The sequence below is a fragment of the Gorilla gorilla genome, chromosome 19 (assembly GCF_029281585.2).
Source record: "Gorilla gorilla gorilla isolate KB3781 chromosome 19, NHGRI_mGorGor1-v2.1_pri, whole genome shotgun sequence".
NCBI classification, from domain to species: domain Eukaryota; kingdom Metazoa; phylum Chordata; class Mammalia; order Primates; family Hominidae; genus Gorilla; species Gorilla gorilla.
The window spans coordinates 17,557,342-17,584,917 of NC_073243.2; the positions used below are offsets into that span (position 1 = coordinate 17,557,342).

The 27,576-nt window shown below is 43.3% G+C and overlaps 1 protein-coding gene across 3 annotated transcripts in view; it reads right to left on the bottom strand.

Annotated features, from left to right (window-relative positions):
- Nucleotides 1–27,576, bottom strand: part of METTL16 (methyltransferase 16, RNA N6-adenosine) — a 94,039-nt gene that overhangs the window by 13,824 nt on the left and 52,639 nt on the right. For all 3 annotated transcript variants that reach the window (XR_010131686.1, XR_008673113.2, XM_004058258.4), the window contains exons 7-8: nt 12,760–12,829; nt 9,387–9,476 (exon numbers count right to left, since the gene is read on the bottom strand). Coding sequence is in view for 1 of the 3 variants with exons in the window: in XM_004058258.4 (XP_004058306.1) it covers nt 9,387–9,476; nt 12,760–12,829 (160 nt within the window). In the remaining 2 variants the exon portion in view is untranslated. The remainder of the gene's footprint in view (nt 1–9,386; nt 9,477–12,759; nt 12,830–27,576) is intronic.

Sequence of the window (27,576 nt, forward strand, 5' to 3'; positions counted from 1 at the left end):
GCTCACACCTGTAATCTCAGCACTTTGGGAGGCAGAAGCAGGAGGATCACTTGAGCCCAGGTGTTCGAGACCAGCATGGGCAACATAGTAAGACCTCATCTCTATTTAATAAAAAGAAAAAAAAAAGTAATCCATGACTTCATAAGACGCTACAAAGGAAAACCAAACCACCCTCTTTGGTCACTTTTGGAAGATGCTAGGGAACCACCAACTCATTGTTTTTATTTATTTTATTTATTTACTTTTTGAGATGGAGTTTTGCTCTTGTTGCCCAGGCTGGAGTGCAGTGGCACAATCTCGGCTCACCGCAACCTCTGCCTCCTGGGTTCAAGTGATTCTCCCACCTCAGCCTCCCGAGTAGCTGGGACTACAGGCATGCGCCACCAGGCCTGGCTAATTTTGTATTTTTAGTAGAGACAGGTTTTCTCCATGTTGGTTGGGCTGGTCTCAAACTCCCGACCTCAGGTGATCCACCCGCTTCGGCCTCCCAAGCACTGGGATTACAGGCGTGAGCCACCGCGCCCAGCCAACTCATTATTTTTAAAACTGATAAAGCAAAAGAATGAAACTTTTTTTTTTTTTTTTTTGGAGATGTAGTCTTACCCAGGTGGAGTGCAGTGGTACGATCTTGGCTCACTGCAACCTCCACCTCCCGGGTTCAAGCGATTCTCCTGCCTCAGCCTCCCAAGTAGCTGGGACTACAGGTGTGTATCATCACACCCGACTAAATTTGTATTTTTAATAGAGACGGGGATTCACTATGTTGGCCAGGCTGGTCTCGAACTCCCGACCTCAGGCAATCCACCCGCCTCGGCCTCCCAAAGTGCTGGGATTACAGGTGTGAGCCAGTGTGCTCGGCCAAGAATCAAACATTTATCCTGCTTTACTAGATGAACTGTACTTCAAAGTTACTAATAACTAATAAGCAGAAGTTTGCTTTCATAGAAGTACCTCAGCTAATAAATGAAGGGACGAATAGAATTGGAATATCATTATTTGCAACTCTAAATGAATTAATGGATCTAGGCAATGATCATCAATGACTGCTCACATCATGAAGATACAATCTAACATGTGCCTCCATACGGTAGTATATACCACATACCACCTGCAAAGTATTCTTGCTCCCCCTCCCCAAGCAAAAAAAAAAAAAAAGAACAATCAACCCTGTATCTGATCAAGCTGCTGCTGCTTCTTTTTTTTTTTCTGAGGCGGAGTCTCGCTCTGTCGCCCAGGCTGGAGTGCAGTGGCACGATCTCGGCAACCTCTGCCTACCGGGTTCAAGCGATTCTCCTGTCTCAGCCTCCCGAGTAGCTGGGATTACAGGCGCCCGCCAACATGCCCGGCTAATTTTTTTCTATTTTTAGTGGAGACGGGGGTTTCACCATGTTGGCCAGGCTAGTCTCAAACTCCTAACCTCAGTTGATCCACCTGCCTCGGCCTCCCAAAGTGCTGGGATTACAGACATGAGCCACCTGCCCACCTCCCATTTTTTTTCTTTTTAAGACAAAGTCTTGCTCTGTCACCCAGGCTGGAGTGCAGTGGTGCAATCATAGCTCACTGCAGACTCAAACTACTGGGGTCAAGCGATCTTCTCATCTCAGCCTCCCAAGTAGCTGGGACTACAGGCGCATACCACCACTCCTGGCTAATTTTTTTTTCGTAGAGACAGCGCTGCTGTACCTAAAAATATGCTTCTATCTGTATTTAAAGTTGAATTATGAACTTTAGACAGTTTCAGTTGCCTTAATTCTGTTCTATTCAGATCTATTTTTAGAATTCTCTTTTTTTTTTTTTTTTTTTTGAGATGGAGTCTCGCTCTGTCGCCCAGGCTGGAGTGCAGTGGCTCGATCTCGGCTCACTGCAAGCTCCGCTTCCCGGGTTCACGCCATTCTCCTGCCTCAGCCTCCTGAGTAGCTGGGACTACAGGCGCCCGCCACCACGCCGGGCTAATTTTTTTAGTAGAGACGGGGTTTCACTGTGTTAGCCAGGATGGTCTCCATCTCCTGACCTCGCGATCCGCCGGCCTTGGCCTCCTAAAGTGCTGGGATTACAGGCGTGAGCCACCGCACCCAGCCTAGATATATTTTTAGAATTTTTTTTTAAATTGAAATATAGATACAGGAAAGCATATCTGTTATAAACGTTAAGTCTTAAGAACTTATTTACCAGGAACCCCAATTCCCTCTCATGCTCATTCGCCATTACCAATCCCTCTCTCAGTATCCCAATTTCTATCACCATGGGTTGTACCTGTTTGCAGTCTTCAGTATCTGACTTCTTTCATGTAAATTATTAAATAATAATAATAATTATTATTTTTGAGACAGAGTCTCGCTCTTGTCGCCCAGGCTGGAGTGCAGTGGCGTGATCTCGGCTCACTGCAACCTCCGCCTCCTGGGTTCAAGCAATTCTCCTGCCTCAGCCTCCCAACTAGCTGGGATTACAGGAATGTGCCACCATGCCCAGCTAATTTTTGTTACTTTTAGTAGAGACAGAGTTTCACTATGTTGACCAGGCTAGTCTCAAAATCCTGACCTCAGGTGATCCACCTGCCTCTGCCTCCCAAAATGCTAGGATTACGTGTGGGAGATGCTGCACCCAGCCTTTTCGTGTAAATCATGTGTATGGGATTCATTCATATTGTTGTGAAGGCAGGTTCATTCACTGGAACAGAATTACTGTTTAGTTTCCATCTTCTGAATATACTACAACTTATTTACCCTTTCTACTATTTAGAGACATTTCAGTTGCTTCTAGTTTAGGGCTATGATGAATAATGTTGCTGTGAACATTCTTGTACAATGTCTGTGATATGTGTGAATACACATTTCTTTTGGATATAAACTTAGGAGTGGGATTGCTGGGTCACAGGGTATGAGCAAGCTCAGCTCTCATAAATCTTCCTAAAGATATGTTCTCCTGAATGTTACCAGTTGACACCCAGCTGCGTGAGAGGATCGGCAATTGCTCTGCATCCTTGCCAACGCTGGATGGTCTATCCAGTATGCCATTATGTTTTACATTTGCAGTTCTCTAATAACTAATGAGATTTAACATGCTTTTGGTATCTTTTGACTCAAAAATAAATAAATAAATAAAATGCCTGTGAATTGGGGAGTCTGCAATCTGCATTTTGGGGAACAGATGGTTTAAAATTAAATGTTTAAAAATAACCTTATCATTTGCCATAATTTGTAGAAATAACAACGGAGCAAGAGAAATAACAACAAGGATATAATAACAATAATAACAAGGAGCAATAACAACAAGCTATCTTCTCAGAAGGTCAATGTGACTCAATATTTTTTTTCTTTTCTTTTGAGACTGAGTCTTGCTCTATCGCCCAGGCTGGAGTGCAGTGGCACGATCCTGGCTCACTGCACACTCTGTCTCCTGGGTTCACGCCATTCTCCTGCCTCAGCCTCTGGGGTAGCTGGGACTATAGGCGCCCGCCACCACGCCCGGCTATTTTTTTTGTATTTTTAGTAGAGATGGGGGGGAGGTTTCACCGTGTTGGCCAGGATGGTCTCCATCTCCTGACCTCGTGATCCGCCTGCCTCGGCCTCCCAAAGTGCTGGGGTTACAGGTGTGAGCCACCACGCCCGGCCTAAATGTGACTCAATATTAAATTAGTTTGCATTTTAGGCTGGGTGCAATGGCTCATGCCTGTAATCCCAGCACTGTGGGAGGCCAAGGAAGGTGGATCACTTGAGCCCAGGAGTTCAAGACCAACCTGGGCAACCTAGGGAGACTCTGTCTCTATAAAATAATACAAAAATTAGCCAGGCATGGTGGCACATGCCTGTAGGCGCAGCTACTAGGGAGGCTGACAGGGGAGGATCACACGAGCCTGGGAGGTCAAGGCTGCAGTGAGCCGTGAGCGCGCCAATACATTCCAGCCTTGGCAACAGTGAGACCCAGTCTCAAAATTAAAAAAAAAAAAAAATTAAGCTTGGCAGAATTATTTATATCCGACGGCTCAAGGTCATCGCCAAGGTCTGAGTTTTCACAAAAAAAAACTTGCAACTTCCGGCATAAATGGGTTAATGGTCAGAGGAGGAATCTCCAGGCAGAGGGATTAGAGAGCTGTGGCTCAACATGACTGGAGTATCAAATACAGGGGCAGGTGGGAAGAAATGGTGGGAAATGACAACACAATATATTTTACTGAGCATTACTACATACCAGGCACTAAGTTAAGTACACTTAATCCTCAAAACAACCCTATGTGGTAGATACTATTATTATTCCCCATTTTACAGATGAGGAAACTGAAGTTTAGCGAAGTTAAGTAGCCTGTTCTATGTAAAGCCAGACAGGGACCAGCTCACAAAAGGCCTTTTCCACACCTATGCAAGAAGGTTTTGGTGTTATCCACAGTACCTCAGTTAAACAAAACACCAGTGTAAAGTATGCCACAAGGAAGTTTATGCAGAGTACAGATAACTGAAAGAGATCAATGCAGTTAAGTCCAGAGGAAGGGAGAGATGTCCAGGTTCTATGGGCTGAATGCTTACGGGAGCTTTATGCAAGTAAGTTGGAACTGGGCTGGGTTGCAGTGGAGGACGTCAGAGGGAAGGATCAGAACGGGGTATGAGCAAAGGCTGTACAAAGTCAGCTCTGACTTCGGCACCATGGGAAGGCTGTGGAGACAGTACAGTCAGGACAACTGGGAGTGATTAGGATGGAAAGTCAGGACAGATCTGGGAGGCCCAAGGAGACAAACGAGGAGCTGTACTTCCTCCCACTGGTGGTAGGTGGCCACTCAGGAGTGGGTGAGCAGGATGCTGACCGCAGGATGAATCCAAGTCACTCACAGATGAGAAACTGCTAGGATGGTCCATAAGCAAGATGTGAGGCCAACATGAGCAGGTTCTGGCCAGGCCAGGAACAACATAGGGCCGTGGCGGGCAGAGTGTCAGAGTGACATTACGTGCTCAGGCTGTGAAATCAGACTCATCTGGGTTCTAACCTGACTTTTTGGAGCCTCCAGTAGACGTACTTCACTCGATTGCTGTCAGGTGGAAATAAAATGAGACTATAATGTATGTGAAGTATTCAAACAACAACAAATATTATATCCAGTGTTTCAAATCTACTAAATCTACTGGATCCTGCGCACGATGTTCCTCTTTAATGCAAGTCCTACACCGTTCCTTTAAACATTCAACAAACACTGGGAACGCCACCCACCGACCTACGAGTCAGACGCTGGCGACTCCTCCTCCATAAAGCGGTCTTTGACTAGCCCCAGCCTGAGCCATTTCCTTTTCTCAACTCCTGGCCACTCCTGCCCCTACCACTCAGCACTTACTCATATGCAAATCTGCTGCAGATCGGCATCAATAGCTCCACATGTTTTTCTTTCCTATAAAACTCATCATTGTGAGTAACAGAAAACAATGTCTGATTTGTTTATCATCACAATGGAGACCACACTTAAGAAGAAAAGTAAGAAGAGGGTCCTAAGCTTTGGTTTTGCTCAAGAGCTCAGCCCCTGGCCATCTTGTAGCATAATGCACAGCCTGGTACAGTACTGGTTTTCAAACTATTTTTATTCAAACTTCTTTTTATTTTGAGACCCAGTCTCACTCTGTCACCCAGGCTGGTGGGCAATGGCGTGACCTCAGCTCACTGTAACCTCCGCCTTGCAGGTTCAAGTGATTCTCCTGCCTCAGTCTCCCCAGTAGCTGGGATTACAGGTGTGCACCACCACGCCCATCTAACTTTTGTATTTTTAGTAGAGATGGGGTTTCATCATGTTGGCCAGGCTGGTCTCAAACTCCTGACTTCAGGTGATCACCACCTTGGCCTCCCAAAGTGCTGGGATCACAGGCATCAGCCACCACGGCCAGCCCAAACCATTTTTTAATAGCAGGACACTTTCAACAAATAAATCAACACATAACAATGATAAAAGCAGATGAGCTCTTTAAAATGAGAGGGAGGTCTCAAGTACCAGCCTGATGTCTGCCCCACCCTGGGGCACCTACCTGGCATCCCTCAGCTATGTGGACAAGACTGAAAACCTAAGGAGAAGGGAGCTGGGCACTGTCAGGATACCCAGCTCCAACACGCACAAAGTTGCCTAATTAATTTGACACCTCTCCTCCATGTGCTCTCCAAAAAGCCCTCTAGTTCTTACTCCCTAGACAGCCAGGTCCCAGGCTTAAAGGTAATGTCTTCAATGCAGGGGATCCTTTTTAAGCCCAGAGTTCCTGAGCAGTGCTCACACCAAGAGTGAACAACTCACTAGGGCTACACTTTCCCCTTTTTCTCCTAACAAACGTCAAACTTCCTTCAAGCAAACCAAAACAAAGCTAAAATAATGCTTTGGGCAATTAGCGGAGAGCTGGAACAAAGAGGTAAGTGGCTTGTTAGAATTCTGCAGAGAACAGTTTGTAGAACATGCTTCCTTATATTCATCATTAGTTGAAATTATGGAACAAAATTCTATCAACATTAGGACCTGTCTTTTTGTTGCTAAAAGAAATCCAGACAACAGGAATGGGCTGAGTGTGGGCACTTGAATCACCAGTGAATTAGAATTTTTCAGCATTCAGCACCAACAGAAACGAGTCAGTAGGCCTGAGATAAGTGAAAACAGAAGTTGCCATAGTAACTTGCACATTTACCCTAAAATGGCGGGAGTGGGGGTGGGGAAATAGGTCAATGTTTCTGCTTAACTAGCTCTATTCCTTGTCTAAAGCAGCATCCTCCTCCTTCCTCACTCCCAACAGGAGCAAGAGGGGGAAAGTCAGATGGGGTTTTCAAAAAACGAGGGTGGGGAGAGAGGTCTAGGAAGAGGGAAGAGAACCAAGAGGATGGCTAAATAAAAACCTCGTGAGTACCCTGGGACGACCCCCTGGGGAAAGCAGTTGCCGATCAAGGGCAGCAGTGCTAAGAAACTGTTGCTGGGTTACTACAAATCAGGAATTGCCGTTTTTTCCTGTAGCGGCTGAAGTGCGTCTAACGGAACACTTGGGAGTGCATTATTAGCGGCTTGGGGCTGGGGTAGTGGTGGGGAGGGAGACAGACTCTGGCAGGGGGGAATCTGGGGCCCTCAGCATTCTCTGATGGTTGAGAACTATGAATGGGGCTGAAGGATGCCCCAAAACAGAGGAGAGGAGGGGAGGGAAGCTTAGGGGGTTCCTTTGCAAAACAAGCTGGTTTTGTTAACACAGAAGCAGTGCCCTTTACTACGTGGACCTGACAAGGCTACTCATGCAGGAGGGCCCGGAGGACTCGGTCTCGGAGCTGGGGTGGAGTGCCAGGGTGCTTTATCTGCTCTTCCACCTGCAGCGCCGACACGTGTGGGAGGCGGGTGAAGCAGAAAGCACTTGAAAACAGGTGCAGTTCCACTTTGCTGCAGCTGTTAGTGTCTCCACGGGGATAACTCAGAGCATTACTAATGATTTTAACCATGTGGTGTGAGGGCCCTGATATTCTAGAAAACGACAGAAAGGATAATTCTTCGGGGTGGTGAGGGGTGTCAAAAAAGGAGAAGCATCTTTTTAACCAGAGACTATTTCAAACACAAACCTCTAGATAACTTACTGCACTGTCCAGGAGTCTACCCTTCATGGAAGGGCCATTCAAATGGCACTAGGGAGTGTACTTGAACCCAGCAGCACTTCTAGCTGCAGAGTAGAAGGACAGGCTCAACCTCGGATTTAAGCTCCTGTTTTCAGAAACATGGTAGTATCTGCAAATTGTTCCCTTGTGCTACATGTCTCTACCCTACAAGAGCAGGAAAAGAGACTCAGACACACAGCAACATGTAAGATGACTTTAGAGACCAAGAGCAGCCAAGAGCTTGGAAGAACAGCACCCAGAACAAGCCCACTCTAGGCGCTGAGGGAGCAAAGCAGCAGGTGTCAGGTCCCCGCACATACTAAGAAAGGAAGAGCATGTGCTGAGCAGTGTGTGGAAGAGCACCTGCTGGGCAGTGTGTGCAGACACTTCAGCTGGGAATCTCCAGGCAACAAGAAGCCAACCACACCTGGGAGGGAACTGTGAGAAGCAACAGATGCTATTCTGTCACTGCCTCTCAGCACTGCCCGGAAAATCATTCAGTCTGGCCAGCTCAGAGGTGGTTTTCCTTTACCTATAGCAGCACTGAGGACAAAGAGACATCTGTGAACAAACCTTTTTTTTTTTTTTTTTGAGACAGGCTCTCACTCTGTTGCCCCAGGCTGAAGTGCAGAAAGTGCAGTGACACGATCAGGGCTCACTGCAGCCTCTACCTGCCAGGCTCAAGTGATCCTCCCACCTCAGCCTCCCCAGCAGCTGGGACTACAGGCACACGCCATCAAAATACAAAAATTTTTGTATTTTTTGTAGAGACAGGGTTTCACCATGTTGCCTAGGCTGGTTTTGAACTCCTGAGATCAAGTGATCTGCCCGCCTCGGCCTCCCAAAGTGTTGAGATCACAGGTGTGAGCCACCAGGCCTGGACACAAATCATTTCTTTAAACTTTTTATTCCAGAAAATGTTCTAGCATACACAAAATAGAAAGGAATAATGATCTATCACCCAGCTTCAAAAATGGTTAAGATTCTAGTGCTAATCTGAAAGCCAAGACAGAACCCTTCATCAGAACGATCCCCAAGTGTTGCACATCAAAAGCCTGCAATCCAAAAAGTCAACTTCTACGTTCTCCAGGAGCCCCAAGAGGCAGCTATTCTAGGAAAGCGGCAGTGGTAAGGAAAAGAAAGAGACCTCATTTTCAATTCTTGAGGAATGTCCACCAGCGTAATTATATCTGCAAAATGTTTCTACAGGTTATGTTACCTGAATTTTGTTTTTTAAAAAAATTTTTATTTATTTCATTTTTAATATTTTTGAGACAGAGTCTTGCTCTGTGGCCCAGGCTGGAGTGCAGTGGCACAATCTCAGCTCACTGCAACCTCTGTCTCCTGGGTTCAAGCAATTCTCGTGCCTCAGCCTCCCTAGTAGCTGGGATTACAGGAGTGCCACCACGCCCAGCTAATTTTTATATTTTTAGCAGAGACACAGTTTCACCATGTTGGCCAGGCAGGTCTCAAACTCCTGGCCTCAAGTTATCGGCCCAGCTCGGCTTCCCAAAGTGCTGGGATTACAGGCATAAGCCACCACGCCCGGCCAAATTTTTAATTCCTAAAAGATACGTTTCTGTCGGCTGAGCAAAAATTACTGTGTTGTACAGACTCACAGAGGAAGGCTTCCACGGTCTCCAGGACCAGCCTTCTAGGACTGTGTCTTGGTTACAACCCCTTTCCATTCTGACATAAGCATTTGGGACAAACTTCAGTTAAACAGGACACTACCAATTCAGTTCACTTATGATGGACTAAAACCCACATGCTGGCAGGTGGTGAAGCTGAGCAAGGTCTGTACTTACTGGTACTGTGACATCATCATAAAAACTCCAAGCTAAGGCCCATCTCATTGTCCGACCTTGACAGAATTCAGTGTACGTTACTTTGGGAACCTGAAACCAACAAAGACAGCATCTCATCAAACTGCAATCATTCTACCAATATGTTTCTGGCTGCTGCGTCATGCCATATTATGTTGATCCTTCTTTTTAATCAGTTAACAAACAATATTACCAAACAACAGTTATAGATAGCTGCCTAATAATGAATGAATAAATCATCTCTCAACAAAGTTATATTTTTTCCTCCCATAAAACATAAGAGAATTTACAGATATGACTTGAAGGTTCAAATATATGAAACACTGAAAACACAGCTCTTTAGAGAATTATGTGTAATATGACTCAAGTGAGTTTTTTTGTTTTTTGTTTTTTTGAGACAGAGTCTTGCTCTGTCACCCAGGCTGGAGTGCAGTGTGCCGTCTTGGCTCACTGCAACCTCCGCCTCCCAGATTCAAGCAATTCTCCTGCCTCAGCCTCCCGAGTGGCTGGGATTACAGGCGCACGCCACCACGCCCAGCTAATTTTTGTATTTTTAGTAGAGATGGGGTTTCACCATCGCTGGTCTCAAACTCCTGACCTCAGGCGATCCGCCCACCTCGGCCTCCCACAGTGCTGAGATTACAGGCGTGAGCCACCACACCCAGCCTCAAGTGATTTTTCGTTTTCTTTTTTAGAAAGAAAGTCAACCAAAGTCTGGGCTAGACACAGGTAGGTAATCTGTCTTATCAATCAGATTTTAGGAAAGGTAAAGGAACTAGTTTGTAGCTCTCACAATTTACCTAAGAAATGGTATTGTGAGGAAAAGAGGAGGAATAGGACGTCAGAGAGAAACCAGAGACCAGAAACTCTGCTCCTCCCACTGACTTGCACCTGACCCTTTTGCTGAGAAGTCCTCTGACTCACACCAAAAACCAGAAACTGGGAGGAAAGCGGAAGTGGCGGTGGGAGTATTTATTTTATTTAAAAGAAAATTTTTTTGGGAGACAGGGTCTCGCTCTGTCATCCAGACTGTAGTGCAGTGGCGTGATCTTAGCTTGCTGCAACTTCAACTTTCCGGGCTCAATGGATCCTCCCACCTCAGCCTTCTGGGTAGTGGGGACTACAGGCACGCGCCATAACACCTGGCTAACTTTTTGTATTTTTTTGTTGAGATGAGATTTCGCTATGTTGCCCAGGCTGGTCTTGAATTCCTGGGTTCAAGCAATCTGCCCGCCTCAGCCTCCCAAAGTGCTGTGATTACAGACATGAGCCACTTTGCCCGGCCTGGGAGTACTTACTTGCAACCTGCCTTCTGAAACAGGAGCACAGGGCTCTGCTCTTGTGGAATGTCATCCTAGTGGGAAGCACAGGGGACCGAGACTGTGTGCTGGTGCTGTTCCCCCAGAGCTAACTGCATGGCCCACAACAAGCCCTTAAACCTATGTAGCTTGAGTTTCTGGATCTATAAAGGAGTGAGTTGAACTTGTCTTGGAGGCATGGTAAAAAATAAAAATTAAAAAAATATTAAAAAGGAGTTCGATGTGAGGTCAGTGGTAGATACCAGGTTTTTTGATTTCTGGCTTCTCTCTGACATTCTACTCACCCTGTTTTTCTCCACCTTTCTCTATAATTGTCAAAAAAGGCCTTGTTTTAATAATCTATAAAAAATATATTTTAGCCCTAAAAATATAGAACTTAGAAAACAAAACAAAAAACATATTTAGAGTTTTAGAGTATAAAGAAAATTCTGTACTCAAAACTACCATCAGAGTAGACACAGGTCAGGTGCGTGGGTCACGCCTGTAATCCCAGCACTTTGGGAGGCCTAGGTAGAAGGATCACTTGAGGCCAGTAGTTTGAGACCAGCCTGGGCAATACAGCAAGACCCTATCTTTATAAAAAATAAGGATTACTTGAGTACAGGAGTTTGAACTAGTCTGGGCAACACAGAGAGACCTTGTTTCTACTAAAAATTTAAAAATTAGCTGGGCGTGGTGGTGTGTGCCAACAGTCCCAGCTACTTGGGAGGCTGAAGTGGGAGGACTGCTTAAGCCTAGAAGTTTGAGGTTGCAGCAAACTATGATTGTGCAACCACACTACAGTCTGGTTGACAGAGCAAGACACCATCTTTTTTTTTTTGAGACGGAGTCTCGCTGTGTCACCAGGCTGGAGTGCAGTGGCACGATCTCAGCTCACTGCAACCTCTGCCTCCCAGGTTCAAGAGATTCTCCTGCCTCAGCCTCCCCAGTAGCTGGGACTACAGGTGCGTGCCACCATGCCCGGCTAATTTTTGCATTTTTAGTAGAGATGGGGTTTCACCATGTTGCCCAGGATGGTCTCGATCTCTTGACCTCATGATCCACCCACATTGGCCTGCCAAAGTGCTGGGATTACAGGCATGAGCCACTGCGCCCAGCCCGACCCCATTTCTCAAAAAAAAAAAAAAAAAAAAAACCAAACAGTAGATATATGAAAAAAACCTCAAGATGGACTAAAGACTTGAATATAAGACCTGAAAGTACAAAAAATACTAGAAGACTTGGTCCCAAAGGAAAAGAAATCATTAGGTGGGGTGCAATGGTGCACACCTATAATCCCAGCACTTTGGGAGGCTGAGGTGAGAGGACTGCTTGAGCCCAGGAGTTTGAGACCAGCCTGGGCAACATGGCAAGACCCCATCACTACTAAAGAAAAACAAAATTAGCTAGGCATGGTGCCATCTGCCTATAGTCCCAGCTACTCAGGAGGCTGAGGTAGGAGGATGGGTTGAGCCCAGGAGTTCAAGGTTACAGTGAGTCATGATCCCACCACTGTACTCCAGCCTGGGAACAGAGCTAGACTTGATCTCAAAAAAAAAAAAAAAAAGAAAAAAGAAAAGAAAAGAAAAGAAAGAAAAGATATCTGGACTTGAATAAACTTAAGTATCCATCAACAAAGGACTGGATTTTAAAAATGCAGTATACATACACAATGGAATACTATTCAGCCATAAAAAAGAATGAAATTGTGTCTTCAGCAACATGGACAGAACTGGAGGCCATTATCTTAAGTGAAACAACTGAGACAAATACCACGTGTTCTTACTTCTAAGTAGGAGTTAAATAATGTGTACACATGGAAGCAAAGTATGGAATGATGGGCAAAGGGAGACTTGTGGTTGGGGAGTGGGAGACCGGGTGACGGGAGGTTGCTTGGTGGGTAGGACATGCACAACGACACGAATTGTTCCAGTGACAGTTACACTGAAGGCCCTGACTTCACCACAATGCAATATATCAATGTAGCAAAACTGTACTTGTGCCCCATGGATACAAAGAAAAGTAGCTACACGAGAACAGTAATGAGGAAGCCTCACCCCTTGTATGCGAAGCTCCTCCTTCAGAGGCGCCAGGCTGCATTTCTTTCCCAGCATGCAGCTATACCATCTAGGAAAAAAAAAAAATCAGACAAGTAAATACGGTTTATGTGGTTAAAATTTTAAACTAAGCATTATTCAAGTGAATAAGATGAGAACAGTAACAAACAAACGTTGAGTAAGGTCACAAGTGAAAAATATCAGGAATTACATACAATGCATTTTGACAAAGACCAAATCTAATGATGGAAAACAAGCCCAAGGCAACTTAAAAAATAAATAAATAAATAAATAAATGTACCTAGCCTCTCCAATGCTTCAGGGCTATGTATTAAATATTTGGAAAAAGAGTAAAGAAGTCTCATCTGTCATGCTTACAACAAAGGCCGTTTATCTCTAGGACAGAAATTAGAAAATAAAAAACAACAAAAACATAATACTAAGAGAACTTAAAATTAGATCCAGCATGAACCTGTATTGTGAGATGTCCTCATCTGCAAGTAATTTAAGGATAGATAATGCATTTGAGTTTCAACAGATCATGAAATCAATTTGCTCTAGAGTAAAAACAAATCCAGAAGAAGGAATGTGGAGAAGTTGGAATGAACTGACTGAAAGGTAAAGGGATAGAATATATTGCTTCTGATTATTCTAAAAAGTTTGTAAAGGACCTCTGCTTCAGCCCATGAAAGATTAGTTACTATGGGAATTGCCCTTCCACCATAAACAACCAGGAAACTGGACAAAACATATAAAATAGCTGTTTTTCAGACATTGGATAACTGGCAGTGCAGACCAACAGTCCCAGAAACAAATGAGGTGAGCCTGCATTTGCTAGAGCTTTCCTAGAAGGAAATTCCCAGACTGCAGTATAGGGAAAAGAAATTCAAACACAGTCCAATGTCTTGCTGAGTTGATGAGACACAGATCAAAGTTCAGAGATGCTGACGGAGTTACGGTTTGTAAAGCAAATTAACAAGAGCAAATGAAACCCAAGGAAGAAGAAGAAAGGAAAAAAAAAAAAAAGATTAGAGCAGAAACTGAGGAAAGAGAAAACAGGAAAACAATGGAGAAGAATAATGAAACCAAGAGCTGGTTCTATGAAAACAAATTTTCTTGAAGTCAAGAAAAAAAGAAGACGGAACTCTCAGTATCAGAACTGAAAGAGGGGACGTCCCACAGACCCTATAGGTATTAAGAGGGGACATCCCGCAGGTCCTACAGGTATTAAAGGGTGTGAAGAGATATAGAACAACTTTTTGCCAATAAATTTCACAACTTAGATGAAACAAATTGCTTCAAAAACACAAACTACCCAAGATTACTCAGGAAGAAATAGATAACTTGAATAGTTCTTTTTTTTTTGAGACAGTCTTGTTCTGTTGCCCAGGCTGGAGTGCAGTGGTACCATCTGGGCTCACCGCCACCTCCGCCTTCCGGGTTGAGGTAGTTCTCCCGCCTCAGCCTCGCAAGTAGCTGGGATTATATGTGTGTGCCACCACGCCCAACTAATTCTTTTGTTTTTGAGACAGAGTACCACTCTGCCGCCCAGGCTGGAGTGCAGTGGCGTGATCTCCACTCACTGCAACCTCCACTTCCGGGCTCAAGCAATTTTCCCGCCTCAGCCTCCTGAGTAGTTGGGATTACAAGCGTGCGCCACCACACCCGGCTAATTTTCTTTTGTATTTTTAGTAGAGACAGGGTTTCACCATGTTGGCCAGGCTGGTCTCAAACTCCCGCCTCGGCCTCTCTAAGTGCTGGAATTACAAGCATGAGCCACCATGCGCGACAGAGAAATAGATAACTTGAATAGCTCTCTATCAATTAAAGAAATTGAATTTGTATTAAAAACTTTCCAGACCCAAGTCACTTCACTAGTGAATTCTACTAAACATTTAAGGAAGAAATAATATTAATTATATGCAAACTCTTCCAAAAAATATTAAAGAGGGAACACTTCCCCAACTCATCTTATAAGGCCAGTATTACAACAAATCATATCATTTCTTTTTTTTTTTTTTTTTTTTTTTTTTTTTTGAGACAGAGTCTCACTCTGTCACCCAGGCTGGAGTGCAGTAGCACGATCTCGGCTTGCTGCAAGCTCCACCTCCTGGGTTCAGGCCATTATCCTGCCTCAGCCTCCTGAGTAGCTGGGACTACAGGCACCCACCACCACGCCCGGCTATTTTTTTTTTAGTAGAAACGGGGTTTCACCATGTTAGCCAGGAAGGTCTCGATCTCCTGACCTCGTGATCCGTCCACCTCGGCCTCCCAAAGTGCTGGGATTACAGGGGTGAGCCACCGCACCTGGCCTTATTTCTTATAATGATAAGAAAGGTATAGACCAGGTATCCTTCATGAACATAAGATATAAAAATCCTTAACAAGGGAGGGTGGGCTGGGAAAAGGGAAGATGTTGGTGGGAGGGCAGAAAGTTTCAGACAGCAGGAATAAGTTTTAGTTTTTAGCATAGCATGGTGACTATAGTTAATAATGACATATTACATATTTCAAAATTGCTAAAAGATTAGACTTAAAATGTTCTCACCACACAAAAAATTGGGTGAGGCATATGTTAGTTAGTTTGATTGAATCATTTAACAATAAATACATACAGCCATGAGTCACATAAGGACATCTCAGTCAGTAACAGATGGCACTTACAACAGGGGGTCCCATAAGATTAAAATGGAGTTGAGGCCGGGCACAGTGGCTCACACTTTGGGAGGCTAAGGCGGCAGATCACTTGAGGCCAAGAGTTCGAGACTAGCTTGGCCAACATGGTGAAACCCTGTCTCTGCTAAAAATACAAAAATTAGCCAGATGTGGTGGTGGGCATCTGTAATCCCAGATACTCAGGAAGCTGACGCAAGAAAATAGCTTGAACCCCAGATGTGGAGATTGCAGTGAGCAGAGATCACACCACTGCACTCCAGCCTGGGCTACAGAGTGAGACTCTGTCTCAAAATAAAATAAAGTAAAATAAAATAAAATAAAATGAAGTTGAAAAATTCCTATTGCCTAGTGATGTCGTAGCTGTTGCAACATCATAGCACAATTTTAAAAAATAAAGTGTAGCTTAAGTGTACGGTGTTTATAAAGTCTACAATACTATACAGTGATGTTCTAGGCCTTCATATTCGCTCGCCACTCTCACTGACTCACACAGAGCAGCTTCTAGTCCTGCAAGCTCCACTCATGGTAAGTGCCCTACACAGGTGGACCATTTTTTTTTTTTTTTGAGATGGAGTTTCGCTCTGTCGCCCAGGCTGCAGTGCAGTGGCGTGATCTTGGCTCACTGCAAACTCTGCCTCCCGGGTTCAAGCAATTCCCCTGCCTCAGCCTCCCGAGTAGCTGGGACTACAGGCGCCCCCTCCACCACTCCCAGCTACTTTTTGTATTTTCAGTAGTGACGGGGTTTCACCATGTTGGCCAGGCTGGTCTTGAACTCCTGACCTCAGGTGTTCCACCCACTTAGGCCTCTCAAAGTGCTGGAATTAGAGGTGCATGCCACCACGCTAGGCTAATTTTTTGTATTTTTAGTAGAGACAGGGTTTCACCATGTTAGCCACAATGGTCTCCATCTCCTAACCTCGTGATCCACCCACCTTGGCCTCCCAAAGTGCTGGGATTACAGGTGTGAGCCGCCGTGCTCAGCCCATTTTTATCTTTAATTTTTACTGTCCCTTTTCTATGTTTGATATGTTTACATACACAAAACTTACCATTGTGCTAAAACTGCCCATGGTATTCAATACCATGCTGTACATGCTGTAGAGGTTTGTAGCCTAGGAAACACAGGCTATTATTACATTATAGGCCTAGGTGTGTAGTAGGCTATATCATCTATAGGATTCACACAATAACAAAAAAATCACCTAATGATGCATTTCTCAGATTTCCCCCCTCATTAAGCAACACATGACTGTATATTAAAACATCACCTTGTACCCCCAAAAAAACACAACTATTATTTGTCAACTAAAAATAAAATGCATATAAAGGTCAGGGATTTATATGCGTGGTGGCTCAAGCCTGTAATCCCAGCACTTTGGGAGGCTGAGGTGGGTGGATCACTTGAGGTCAGGAGTTTGAGACCAGCCTGGCCAATATGGCAAAACCCCGCCTCTACTGAAAATACAAAAATTAGACAGGTGTGGTGGCACACACCTGTAATCCTAGCTACTCAGGAGGCTGAGACAGGAGAATTGCTTGAACCCGAGAGGCAGAGGTCACAGTGAGCTGAGATGGTGCCACTCCACTCCAGCCTGGGCAACAGAGTAAGACTCTATCTTAAAAAAAAAAAAATTAATTAATTTTAAAAATAATAAAATAAAAGGTATATAAAAAAGGTTTTAAAATCCTTAATAAAATACTAGTAAATTTAATCCAGCAATATATAAAAAGAATAATACATTATATAACCAAGGGGCATTTACTACAAGAAGGCAAGGCTGGTTCAATATTCAAAAATCAATATCTGTAAGTCACTGTATTAATGGACTAAAAAGGACAAACCACATTATCACCTCAATAGACATAGAAAAAGCATTTGGAAAAAGTCAACACTTTTTCATGACAAAACTCATCATTCATGATTAAAAACTCTAAACAGACTAGAAATAGAAGAAAACGTCCTCAACCTAATAAAGTGAATCTAAGAAACAAACAAAACCCCCAAACCAAAAAACTCTGTAACAGCCAACATCATCATGGTCAAAGTATAATAAAACTGCCCTAAGATTGGGAATGATGCAAGATGGCCACTCTTCACCACTTCTATTCAAAATTGTGCTGGAGATCCTAGTCAGTACAGTAAGGCAAGAAAAAGAAATAAAATGCATACAAACTGAAATGAAAGAAGTAAAAATGACTTTACTTCTGCCTTTACATCACAGAAGACATGGTCTTCTATGCAGAAAATTCCATGAAATCTAGGAAAAACCTATTAGAACTAATAAGTGAGTTCAGCAAGACCACAGAATGAAAGGTCAACATGAAATCAATTGTTGGGGCCAGGTGCAGTGGCTCACACCTGTAATCTCAGCACTATGGGAAGCCAAGGCGAGCAGATCACAAGGTCAAGAGATCAAGAGCATCCTGGCCAACATGGTGAAACCCCGTCTCTACTAAAAATACAAAAATTAGCTGGGTGTGGTGGTGCGCGCCTGTAGTCCCAGCTACTTGGGAGGCTGAGGCATGAGAATCGCTTGAACCTGGGAGGCAGAGGTTGCAATGAGCTGAGATTGCGCCACTGCACTCCAGCCTGGCGACAGAGCAAGACTCCGTCTCAAAAAAAAAAAAGTAAAATACTAATAAAATAAATCAACTGTATTTTCTTATAGTAGCAATACATAACTAGAAATTACAATTTTAAAATGCCATTTATGGTAGCATGAAAATACATAAAATACTTAGGAATAAAGTTCGTATAATGTGTGTAAAGGTGAAAGATATTGAAGACCTAAATAAATGAACAGCTACACCAGGTTGGAATGGAAGACTCATTATTGTTAAGGTATCAATTCTTTCCAACTTGACCTATAAATTCAACACAATCCCAACCATACATTTTCATGAAAATTGATAAACTGATGCTAAAATTTATATGGAAATGCAGAAGATTTCAAGTAGCTAAAACAATTTTTTTTCCATAAAGACAGGGTATGACTATGTTGCACAGGCTGGTCTCAAACTCCTGGATGCAAGCAATCCTCCTGCCTCAGCCTCCCAACGTGCTGGGATTACAGGTGTGAGCCACCATGTCTGGCTTAAAACAATTTTGAAAAAAAAAAAACAAAAAACAAAAAACAAAAACAAAGATAGAGGATTTACACTGCCGGATTTCAAGATTTCTACAAAGCTATGATAATTCAGACCATATGGTACTGGCGTAAGATAGACACAGATTAACAGAATGGAACAGAGTCCAGAAATAACTCACTTACACGGTCAGCTGATTTTAAACAAAGGCCACTAAAGGTTTGGTCTTTTTAAAAGAGATTTATAAAAATGGAAAGGCAACTATAGACTGGGAGGAAATACTTGCAAAACACATTTGACAATGGACTGTATTCAGAATCTATAAAGAACTACCAATCAGTAAGATTAATAAACCAATAAAAAGGAGATACAGGAATGGCCAATAAGCACATGCGGATGCTCCCTATCACCAGCCACCAGAGAAATGCAAATTCCAATCATAATGAGATACCACTACCTACCCGTTAGAACAGATACATTTTAAAAAGGTGACAACAGTACCAAATGGTGTCAACGGAAACTCTCAGATATTGCTGGTGGGAATGTAAAATACTGTATAGTCACTTTGAAAAGCAGCTTCTTAATAAAGTTAAACATACACTTACAACAGGACCAGGAGTCCTACTCTCAGGTATTTACTTAAGATGGAGGAAAATTTAATTAGACACAAAAAATTATAAGCAAATGTTCAGTTTTATTCCTACTAGCCAAAACCTGGAAATGACCCAAATGTCCTTCAACTGGCAAATGGATGAACAAACTGTGGTATACTCAGCCTATTTAGCAACAAAAGGGACAGGCCACTGACACAAAAAAAGCATGGATATGCTGCTACGTGAAAGAAAGCAGACAATCAAAACCTACATTTTCTATGACTCCATCTGTATGAAAAGTCTAGAACACAAAACTGTTGTGACAGAAAGTACATCAGGGCTACAGGAAGCTGGGAGCAGAGTGTGGACAGACTGCAGAGGGGAACAGGAAACTTTTTAGGGTGATGGAAATGCTCCACATTTGTCTAAACTTATCCAACTGCACACTTAAATGGGAGTTACTCACGTTTACCTCAGGACGACTGACTGAAATATATAAATTTATAAATGTGATTATCTTATACCTTCAAATACACATAAAATAAGGTTAACCATATCGTAATGTTTTACATGTTTCCTTCTTGTTTTGTAACAGCTTAGCCAAACTAACAATACATATTCTGTCTCCTGCTTTTCTCACTAAGCATTATAATCACCTGTGTCATTCAAAATTCACCTAATCACATTAAAAGGGAAATTTCAGATTAAGGGATATACATTCAATATTTAATTGTTTATATACAAAATGCCTACTACAAGATGAATTTTCAAGAATTTAATTTCAAGAATTGAAATTTCAAGAAATTTCAAGAATTTAAATTCTAAGAGAATTTAAGAGCCTCTAAAATCACCAATTAGGGTAAAACTGTATAAAACTGACATTTTTATATGTCAAAAACTGTTTTATAGGTCAAAAACTATTGAAGACTGGCAATCTGGTATTTCGACCTCATACATTAAATAACATAAATGAAAAATCTAATTATTTTAAAAGTATGAAAAATACTATTATATTACTTTAGAAATAGTGGGCATCAACAAATATTTTGTCTTCACTGTGAATTCAACAAGAGGTGACCACATCTATTTTTGTTTAGGCAATCCTTTTTCCCTTTGAAAATAAAGAAATAATTGTTACAGCTAAACTACTTTAAACAAACCCCGGTAAAGTTATTTAAAGGATAATAAATTTCATTATTTAAAATGAAAAGTTTAAAAATGTTTAGAAGAAAAATAATATGTTCCCTTTAAGAAAGTATCATCGGGCACAGCGGCTCACGCCTGTAATCCCAGCACTTTCAGAGGGCGAGGTGGGAGGATCACTTGGGGTGAGGAGTTCAGGACCAGCCTGGCTAACATGGGAAACCCTGTCTCTATTAAAAAATACAAAAAAATTTAGCTGGTGTGGTGGTGCACACCTGTAGTTCCAGCTACTCAGGAGGCTGAAGCAGGAGAATCGCTTGAACCCAGGAGGCGGAGGTTGCAGTGAGCTGAGATGGTGGCACTGCACTCCAGCCTGGGTGACAGAGGTAGACTCTGTTTCCAAAAAAAAGAAAAGAAAAGAAAAGAAAGAAAGTGTATAAATGGATTCATTAACCAGGAATTTAAAGCCTTGGGTATATTATGAACAAGATGAAGGAAGAGAAATCGGGAGCAATTAGTGCTGACACGGTAACAGCATAAAACAGGTTAACAGTTTCCTTTAAAACTAGCATTCCTCAACAGATTAGATAGATCAGAGCTATCAAAAGCCAAGAAGCGGCCTAGAACAACAAAAAAAGATACTGGCTTGGCGCGGTGGCTCACATCTGCCACCAGCACTTTGGGACCCCAGCACTTTGGGAGGCCGAGGCAGGTGGATCACTTGAGCCCAGGAGTTTGAGACCATCCTAGGCAACGTGGCAAGACCCCATATCTACAAAAAAATAGCTGGGCATGGTGGTGCATGCCTGTGGTCCCAGCTACTAGGGGGCCTGAGGTGATAGGATCGCTTGAGCCTGGGAGGTCAGGGCTGCAGTGAGCAGTGATTGCACCACTGCACCCCAGCCTGGATGACAGAGCAAGCCCTTGTCTCAAAAAAAAAAAAAGATACTGTAAGGTTCTTCAGGAGATGAAGGAAAAGAAATATTTAGAAGACAAGAAAAGCTAGTAATAGTTAAGCATGCCATTGATACTTAATAGACACTCGGGAGGGAGTTCATATTTCTTTTAACCTTTGCACTAAACTGAATACCACACTGCGAATCCTTTCAGATTGAACGTCATATATACAGTTTTCAGCAACAGTTGTATTTGTTATGGAAAAAGCAGAAGTCATTGGATGTGTTAAAAATCCTATTTTAGCTGCACATTTTAAATATGCCTACCCACTAGATCCTAGCTACTCTCAACAGGCATCTTGTGACAACTAATCAAAATGCAAGTGGAAAAAAAAATGAAGAAAAGGAAGATCTAGTTACCCAAGAGACTTTGAATCCATTAAACTATTTTAATGATGAAAGTAGCACTCTACTTATTACAACATTTAGGAATTCCTCTGAGATGGTAGGTTTCAAGAAAAATTATTTTGAAATAATTTCAAACTTTCAGAAGAGTTGCAAGATTCGCGCAAATGACTCCAGTATACCCTTCACCCAGATTCACCAATTACATCTTCCTTCATTCTGTGTGTATGTGTTTTTTCGTAAGCTGTTTGAGAATCAGTTACAGACATCAACATGTCTCATTAACTGTAATATTTTGGCATGTCCATTTTAAAAGCGCATATTGTTTTTTGTTTTTGTTTTTGTTTTTTTTTTAGACTTTTTTTTCAGACAGAGGCTCACTCTGTCTCCCAGGCTGGAGTGCAGTGGTGCAATCTCAGCTCACTGCACCTCTGCCTCCCAGGCTCAGGCGATTCTCCTGACTCAGCCTCCAGAGCAGCTGGGATTACAGGCATGTGCCACCACAACGGGCTAATTTTTGTATTTTTCCTAGAGACGGGGTTTCACTGTGTTGGTCAGGCTGGTCTTGAACTCCTGACCTCAGGTGATCCACCTGCCTCGGCCTCCCAAAGTGCTGGGATTACAGGTGTGAGCCACTGCGCCCCCACGGAAACAAGTGTATTCATTTTTGTAACCACAGAGGAATTATCAAATTGCTAAAACTTAACACTCATTCAATACTATTATCTGGAATACAGTCCACACTTAAATTTCACCTGTTTATCCCAATTTTCTCCCGGATGCAAGGCCCATTAGGATTGCGAATTTCATGTACTTATCATGTCTCTTTAGCCTCCTTCAATCTGGAATAGTTCCTCAGTCTTCTTTTACTCTCATGACCTTAATGTTTTTGAGGAGCTGATTTTACACAGTCCCTCAACTGGGTGTGTCTGAAGTTTCCATGTCGTTGGATTCAGATGACACATTTCTGGTGTGAAGAGCACGGAGGCGCTGCTTGTCCTTCCAGGTGCGTCACATCAGGAGATGAGCACCTGGTCAGGGAGGTGGCCTGTGCTTTCTCCAAAGCAAACTCTTTACTTTGTAAACTCCCACATTTCTCTTTGTAACTGTAAGTAACCTAAAGGGGGAAGGGGTGGTTCTTTGAAACTAGGTAGTTATCCTGTTCCTTTTCAAATTTCCCTTTGCCAATTGTTCCACGAATCAATTATTACTATGATTGTTGCAAAATTTAAGAGCCTCTAAAATCACCAATTAGGTTAAAACTGTATGAAACTGACATTTTTATACGTCAAAAACTGTTTGATAGGTCAGAAACTATTGAAGACTGGCAATCTGGTATTTCAACCTCATACACTAAATAACATACATGAAAAATCTAACTTTAAAAGTATGAAAAATGCTGTTACATTATTTTAGAAATAAGTAATATAATAGTTTATGTTTATTATTCTTTCTATATTTATTCATCGGCATTCACTCTATCCCCTGTATGTATTTTATCTTATTCAATGGGTTATAAGTCATTATTGTCATTATTCATCTTGAAACTCATGTTGTCCCAGCTTTGCCCTGAGCGCACTCTAGGTTCTTCTGACATGTCATTTTTTGAGTACGTCATTACTTTCTGGTACTAGAAGATATTCCAGGCTCATTGTGTACTCACCCTAACTCAGAAGTGGAATTTACCATTTCTCCAAAAAACTTTTTTTCCCCTCACTGGGGAACGGTTATTTAGAAACTTATTAAAAACTCAAGTGAAGTATAATATAGAAAAACAGGAAAGCAGAGGTTTGGGGTATAAGCAATTATGAACCTTACCTAAAAAGTTCTCTAAGTAGTAAAATCCAACACCTTGCTGCCTATAATAAATTACCAGAACGCCCCTAGATATTCAACGGAGCAGTTCCAATGTCCACCTGATCTCAAAATTTACTATTTAAACTATCATAAATTTCGAATCTATAAAACTAAAAATAAACTTTTATCCTATGCTGTTATTAATAAGTGATTTTAATTATTCACTTTTTGACACGGATAAGACTATATTATTTTCTCTTTTTTTTTTTTTTTGAGATGGAGTCTTGCTCAGCCGCCCAGGGTGGAGTGCAATGGCGTGATCTCAGCTCACTGCAACCACTGTCTCCTGGGTTCAAGCAATTCTCCCATCTCAGCCTCCCGAGTAGCTGGGATTACAGGCACCCGCCATCATGCCCAGCTAATTTTTGTATTTTAGTAGAGACGGGGTTTCACCATGTTGGCCAGGCTGATCTTGAACTCCTGACCTCTGGTGATCTGCCCACCTTGGCCTCCCAAAGTGCTAGGATTACAGGCATGAGCCACTGAGCCCGGCCAAAAGACTACATTATAACAAGCAAGCGGAACCAAGGCTTTTGTTATCCTATTTATTTATTTATTATTTTTGAGATGGAGTCTCACTCTGTTGCTCAGGCTGGAGTGCAGTGGCGCAATCTCGGTTCACTGCAACCTCTGCCTCCCAGTTTCAAGCGATTCTCCTGCCTCAGCCGCCCAAGCAGCTGGGATTACAGGCACGTGCCACTATGCCAAGGTACTTTTTTTTTTTTTTTTTTTTTTTGAGACAGAATCTCACTCTGTTGCCCAGGCTGGAGTGCAATGGCGTTATCTTGGCTCACTGCAACCTCTGCCTCCCAGGTTCAAGCGATTCTCCTGCCTCAGCCTCCCAAATAGCTGGGACTATAGGCATGCGCCACCACGTCTGGCTACTTTTTGTATTTTTATAAAGATGGGGTTTCACCACGTTGGCCAGGCTGGTCTCAACTCCTGACCTCAGGTGATCCGCCCACCTCAGCCTCCCAAAGTGCCAGGATTACAGGCGTGAGCCACCGCGCCCAGCCTGTTATTCCTTTGTAGACTGTTAGATGAACTCAAAATACATGCTTGTTGATTTTAAGAATTCTCCTCTTTCACCAGCTAATGCGGAACCAAGCAGTGACTATGTCACGTAGTCGGAAATGCCATGTAAGCTGACACAGCTAGCTCACCGTGGCGCAAGCTGCTGGATCCAATCTTTTCTCCCTGAGACCTTAGAGCAGACACCAATCAACAAGGCTGCCATATCAATCCTGAAAGAGATTAAACTAGCATGATACCTGAGTTAAAATGACGAAATGCATATAACCTAATTCATTAAAGAAAATAAGGTAAGGCCAGGTGCAATGGTTCACGCCTGTAACCCCAGAACTCTAGGAAGCCAAGGTGGGGCGGAATGACTTGAGCCCAGGACTTTGAGGCCAGCCTGGGCAACATGGCAAAACCCCATCTCTACAAAAAAATGCAAAAATTGGCCAGGCATGGTGTTGTGCACGTATAGTCCTAGCTACTCAGGAGGCTGAGGCAGGAGGATTGCTTGAGCTCAGAAGGTGAAGGCTGCAGTGAGCCGTGATCATGCCACTGCACTCTAGTCTGGGCGACAGAGCAAGACCCTGTCTCAAAAATAAATAAATAAATAAATAAATTAAAATAAAATAAAGTAGTCCCTTATCTTTCAGGCTGCTTATCCTTCTTTTTCCTACCTTAGTATGAAGGAAAAATCAAAATAGCAGCATCTACCCCCTGTGGAGCTCACAACTGGGAAATGTTCCTTCATGTTTTAATTGCAAAAACGCTGCACTACCTGGAGAACAAGCTGGTACACCATCTGTCCCCAGTACTTCTCTATCTCTGGTATCTGTGTAGGAAGTTGAGGGGCACAATTCTTTGTAATGATACCCCAAAACACCTTTATTGACTGACAACGCTACTTTGGGTCCCAATCAAAGATGAAAGCAGGGGTCAAACGTAGCCATTCATAACAGCCTCAACAGATGGCAGTTCAGTAAGAAACAAGAAGTGGTATGTTCTTTTTAACAGTGAAAACAAGAAAACCTCTGAATGCCCAATAACAAAGAATTAGTTAATTGTGGACTGTTGTTAAGCTCACTAGCTACTGACTGATTGACTGAGACAGGGTCTCGTTCTGTTTCCCCGTTTGGAGTGCAGTGGTGTGATCATGGCTCGCTGCAGCCTTGACCTCCTGGACTTAAGTGATCCTCAGGCCTCAGCCTCACAAGTAGCTGGGACTACAGGAACATGCCACCACACCAGGCTGATTTTTTGTAGACACAGAGTCTTGCTATGTTGCCCAGGCTGGTCTTGAACTCCCGGCCTGAAGCCATCCTCCAGCCTCAGCTTTGCAAAGTGCTGAGATTACAGGCATGAGTTACCACACCCGGACTGTCAAGCTACTTATTTTGTATTTATTTATTTATTTTTAAGACATAGTTTCACTCTGTTGCCCAGGCTGGAGTACACTGTCACAATCTCAGCTCACTGCAACCTTCTGTCTCCCAGGTAAGTGATTCTCCTGCCTCAGCCTGCCATGTAGCTGGGATTACAGGCGCATGCCACCATGCCTAGTTAATTTTTGTATTTTTTAGTAGAGACAGGGTTACGAGGTTTCACCATGTTGGCCAGGCTGGTCTCAAACTCCCGATCTCACACAATCCACCCACCTCAGCCTCCCAAAGCGCTGTGATTACAGGCTCACGTGAGCCACCACGCCCAGTGTCTTTTTTTTGCCCCCCCGAGATGGAGTCTCGCTCTGTCACCCAGGCTGGAGTGCAGTGGCGCAATCTCGGCTCACTGCAAGCTCCGCCTCCCGGGTTCACACCATTCTCCTGCCTCAGCCTCCCGAGTAGCTGGGACTACAGGTGCCTGCCACCAGCCTGGCTAATTTTTTGTATTTTTAGTGGAGATGGGGTTTCACCATGTTAGCCAGGATGGTCTCGATCTCCTGACCTCATGATCCGCCCGCCTTGGCCTCCCAAAGTGCTGGGATTACAGGCGTGAGCCACTGCACCTGGCCTTTTTTTTTTTTTTATGCCAAAGCAGCTTTCTCCATTTTCTAATTTCCTGTAAGTGTGGTTATATTGTTTAAGAGATAACAAAATTATAAAAATAATAATGTCGGCTGGGCACGGTGGCTCACGCCTGTACTCCCAGCACTTTGGGAGGCCGAGGCTGGTGGATCAGGAGGTCATGAGCTCGAGATCATCCTGGCTAACACGGTGAAACCCCGTCTCTACTAAAAATACAAAAAAAAAAATTAGCTGGACGTGGTGACCGGTGCCTGTAGTCCCAGCTACTCAGGAGGCTGAGGCAGGAGGATGGCGTGAACCCGGGAGGCAGAGGTTGCAGTGAGCCAAGAACGGGCCACTGCACTCCAGCTTGGGTGACAGGGCGAGACTCCGTCTCAAAAAAAAAAAAAAAATAAAACAACAACAACTCATGATCTAACATTTATACTACATGTTGCAACCTCCTAGAATAGTCAAGAGTTAAAAATCGGCCAGGCACAGTGGCACATGCCTGTAATCCCAGCACTTTAGGAGGCCGAGGCAGGCGGATAACCTGAGGTCAGGAGTTTGAGACCAGCCTGGCCAACACGCTGAAACCCCATCTCTACTAAAAATACAAAAATTAGCCGGGCATGGTGGCGCGTGCCTTTAATCCCAACTACTTGGGAGACTGAGGCAGGAGAATTGCTTAAACCTAGGAGGCGGAGGTTGCAGTGAGCTAAAATCACGCCACTGCACTCCAGCCTGGATGACAGAGCGAGACTCTGTCTCAAAAAAAAAAAAAAAAAGAGTTAAAAATCACCCTATTTAATATCCACTATTATTATTATGTCAAATATGTATTCATTTAATTCTATAACCACTTTATGAGATAGCTACTATCATTCCATTTTACCAATGATAAATCAAAATTTCAAACCAAAGAATCACATTCAAAAGGCCCAGATTATTACTAATTTTTGAGACGGGCTCTTGCTCTGTCACCCAGGCTGGAGTGCAGCGGCATAAACACAGCTCATGGCAGCCTCAACCTCCCAGGCTCAAGCAATTCTTCCACCTTGGCCTCCTGGGTAGCTGGGACCACAGGCACGTGCAACCATACCCAGCTAATTTTTTAATTTTTTGTAGAGATGGGGTCTTGCT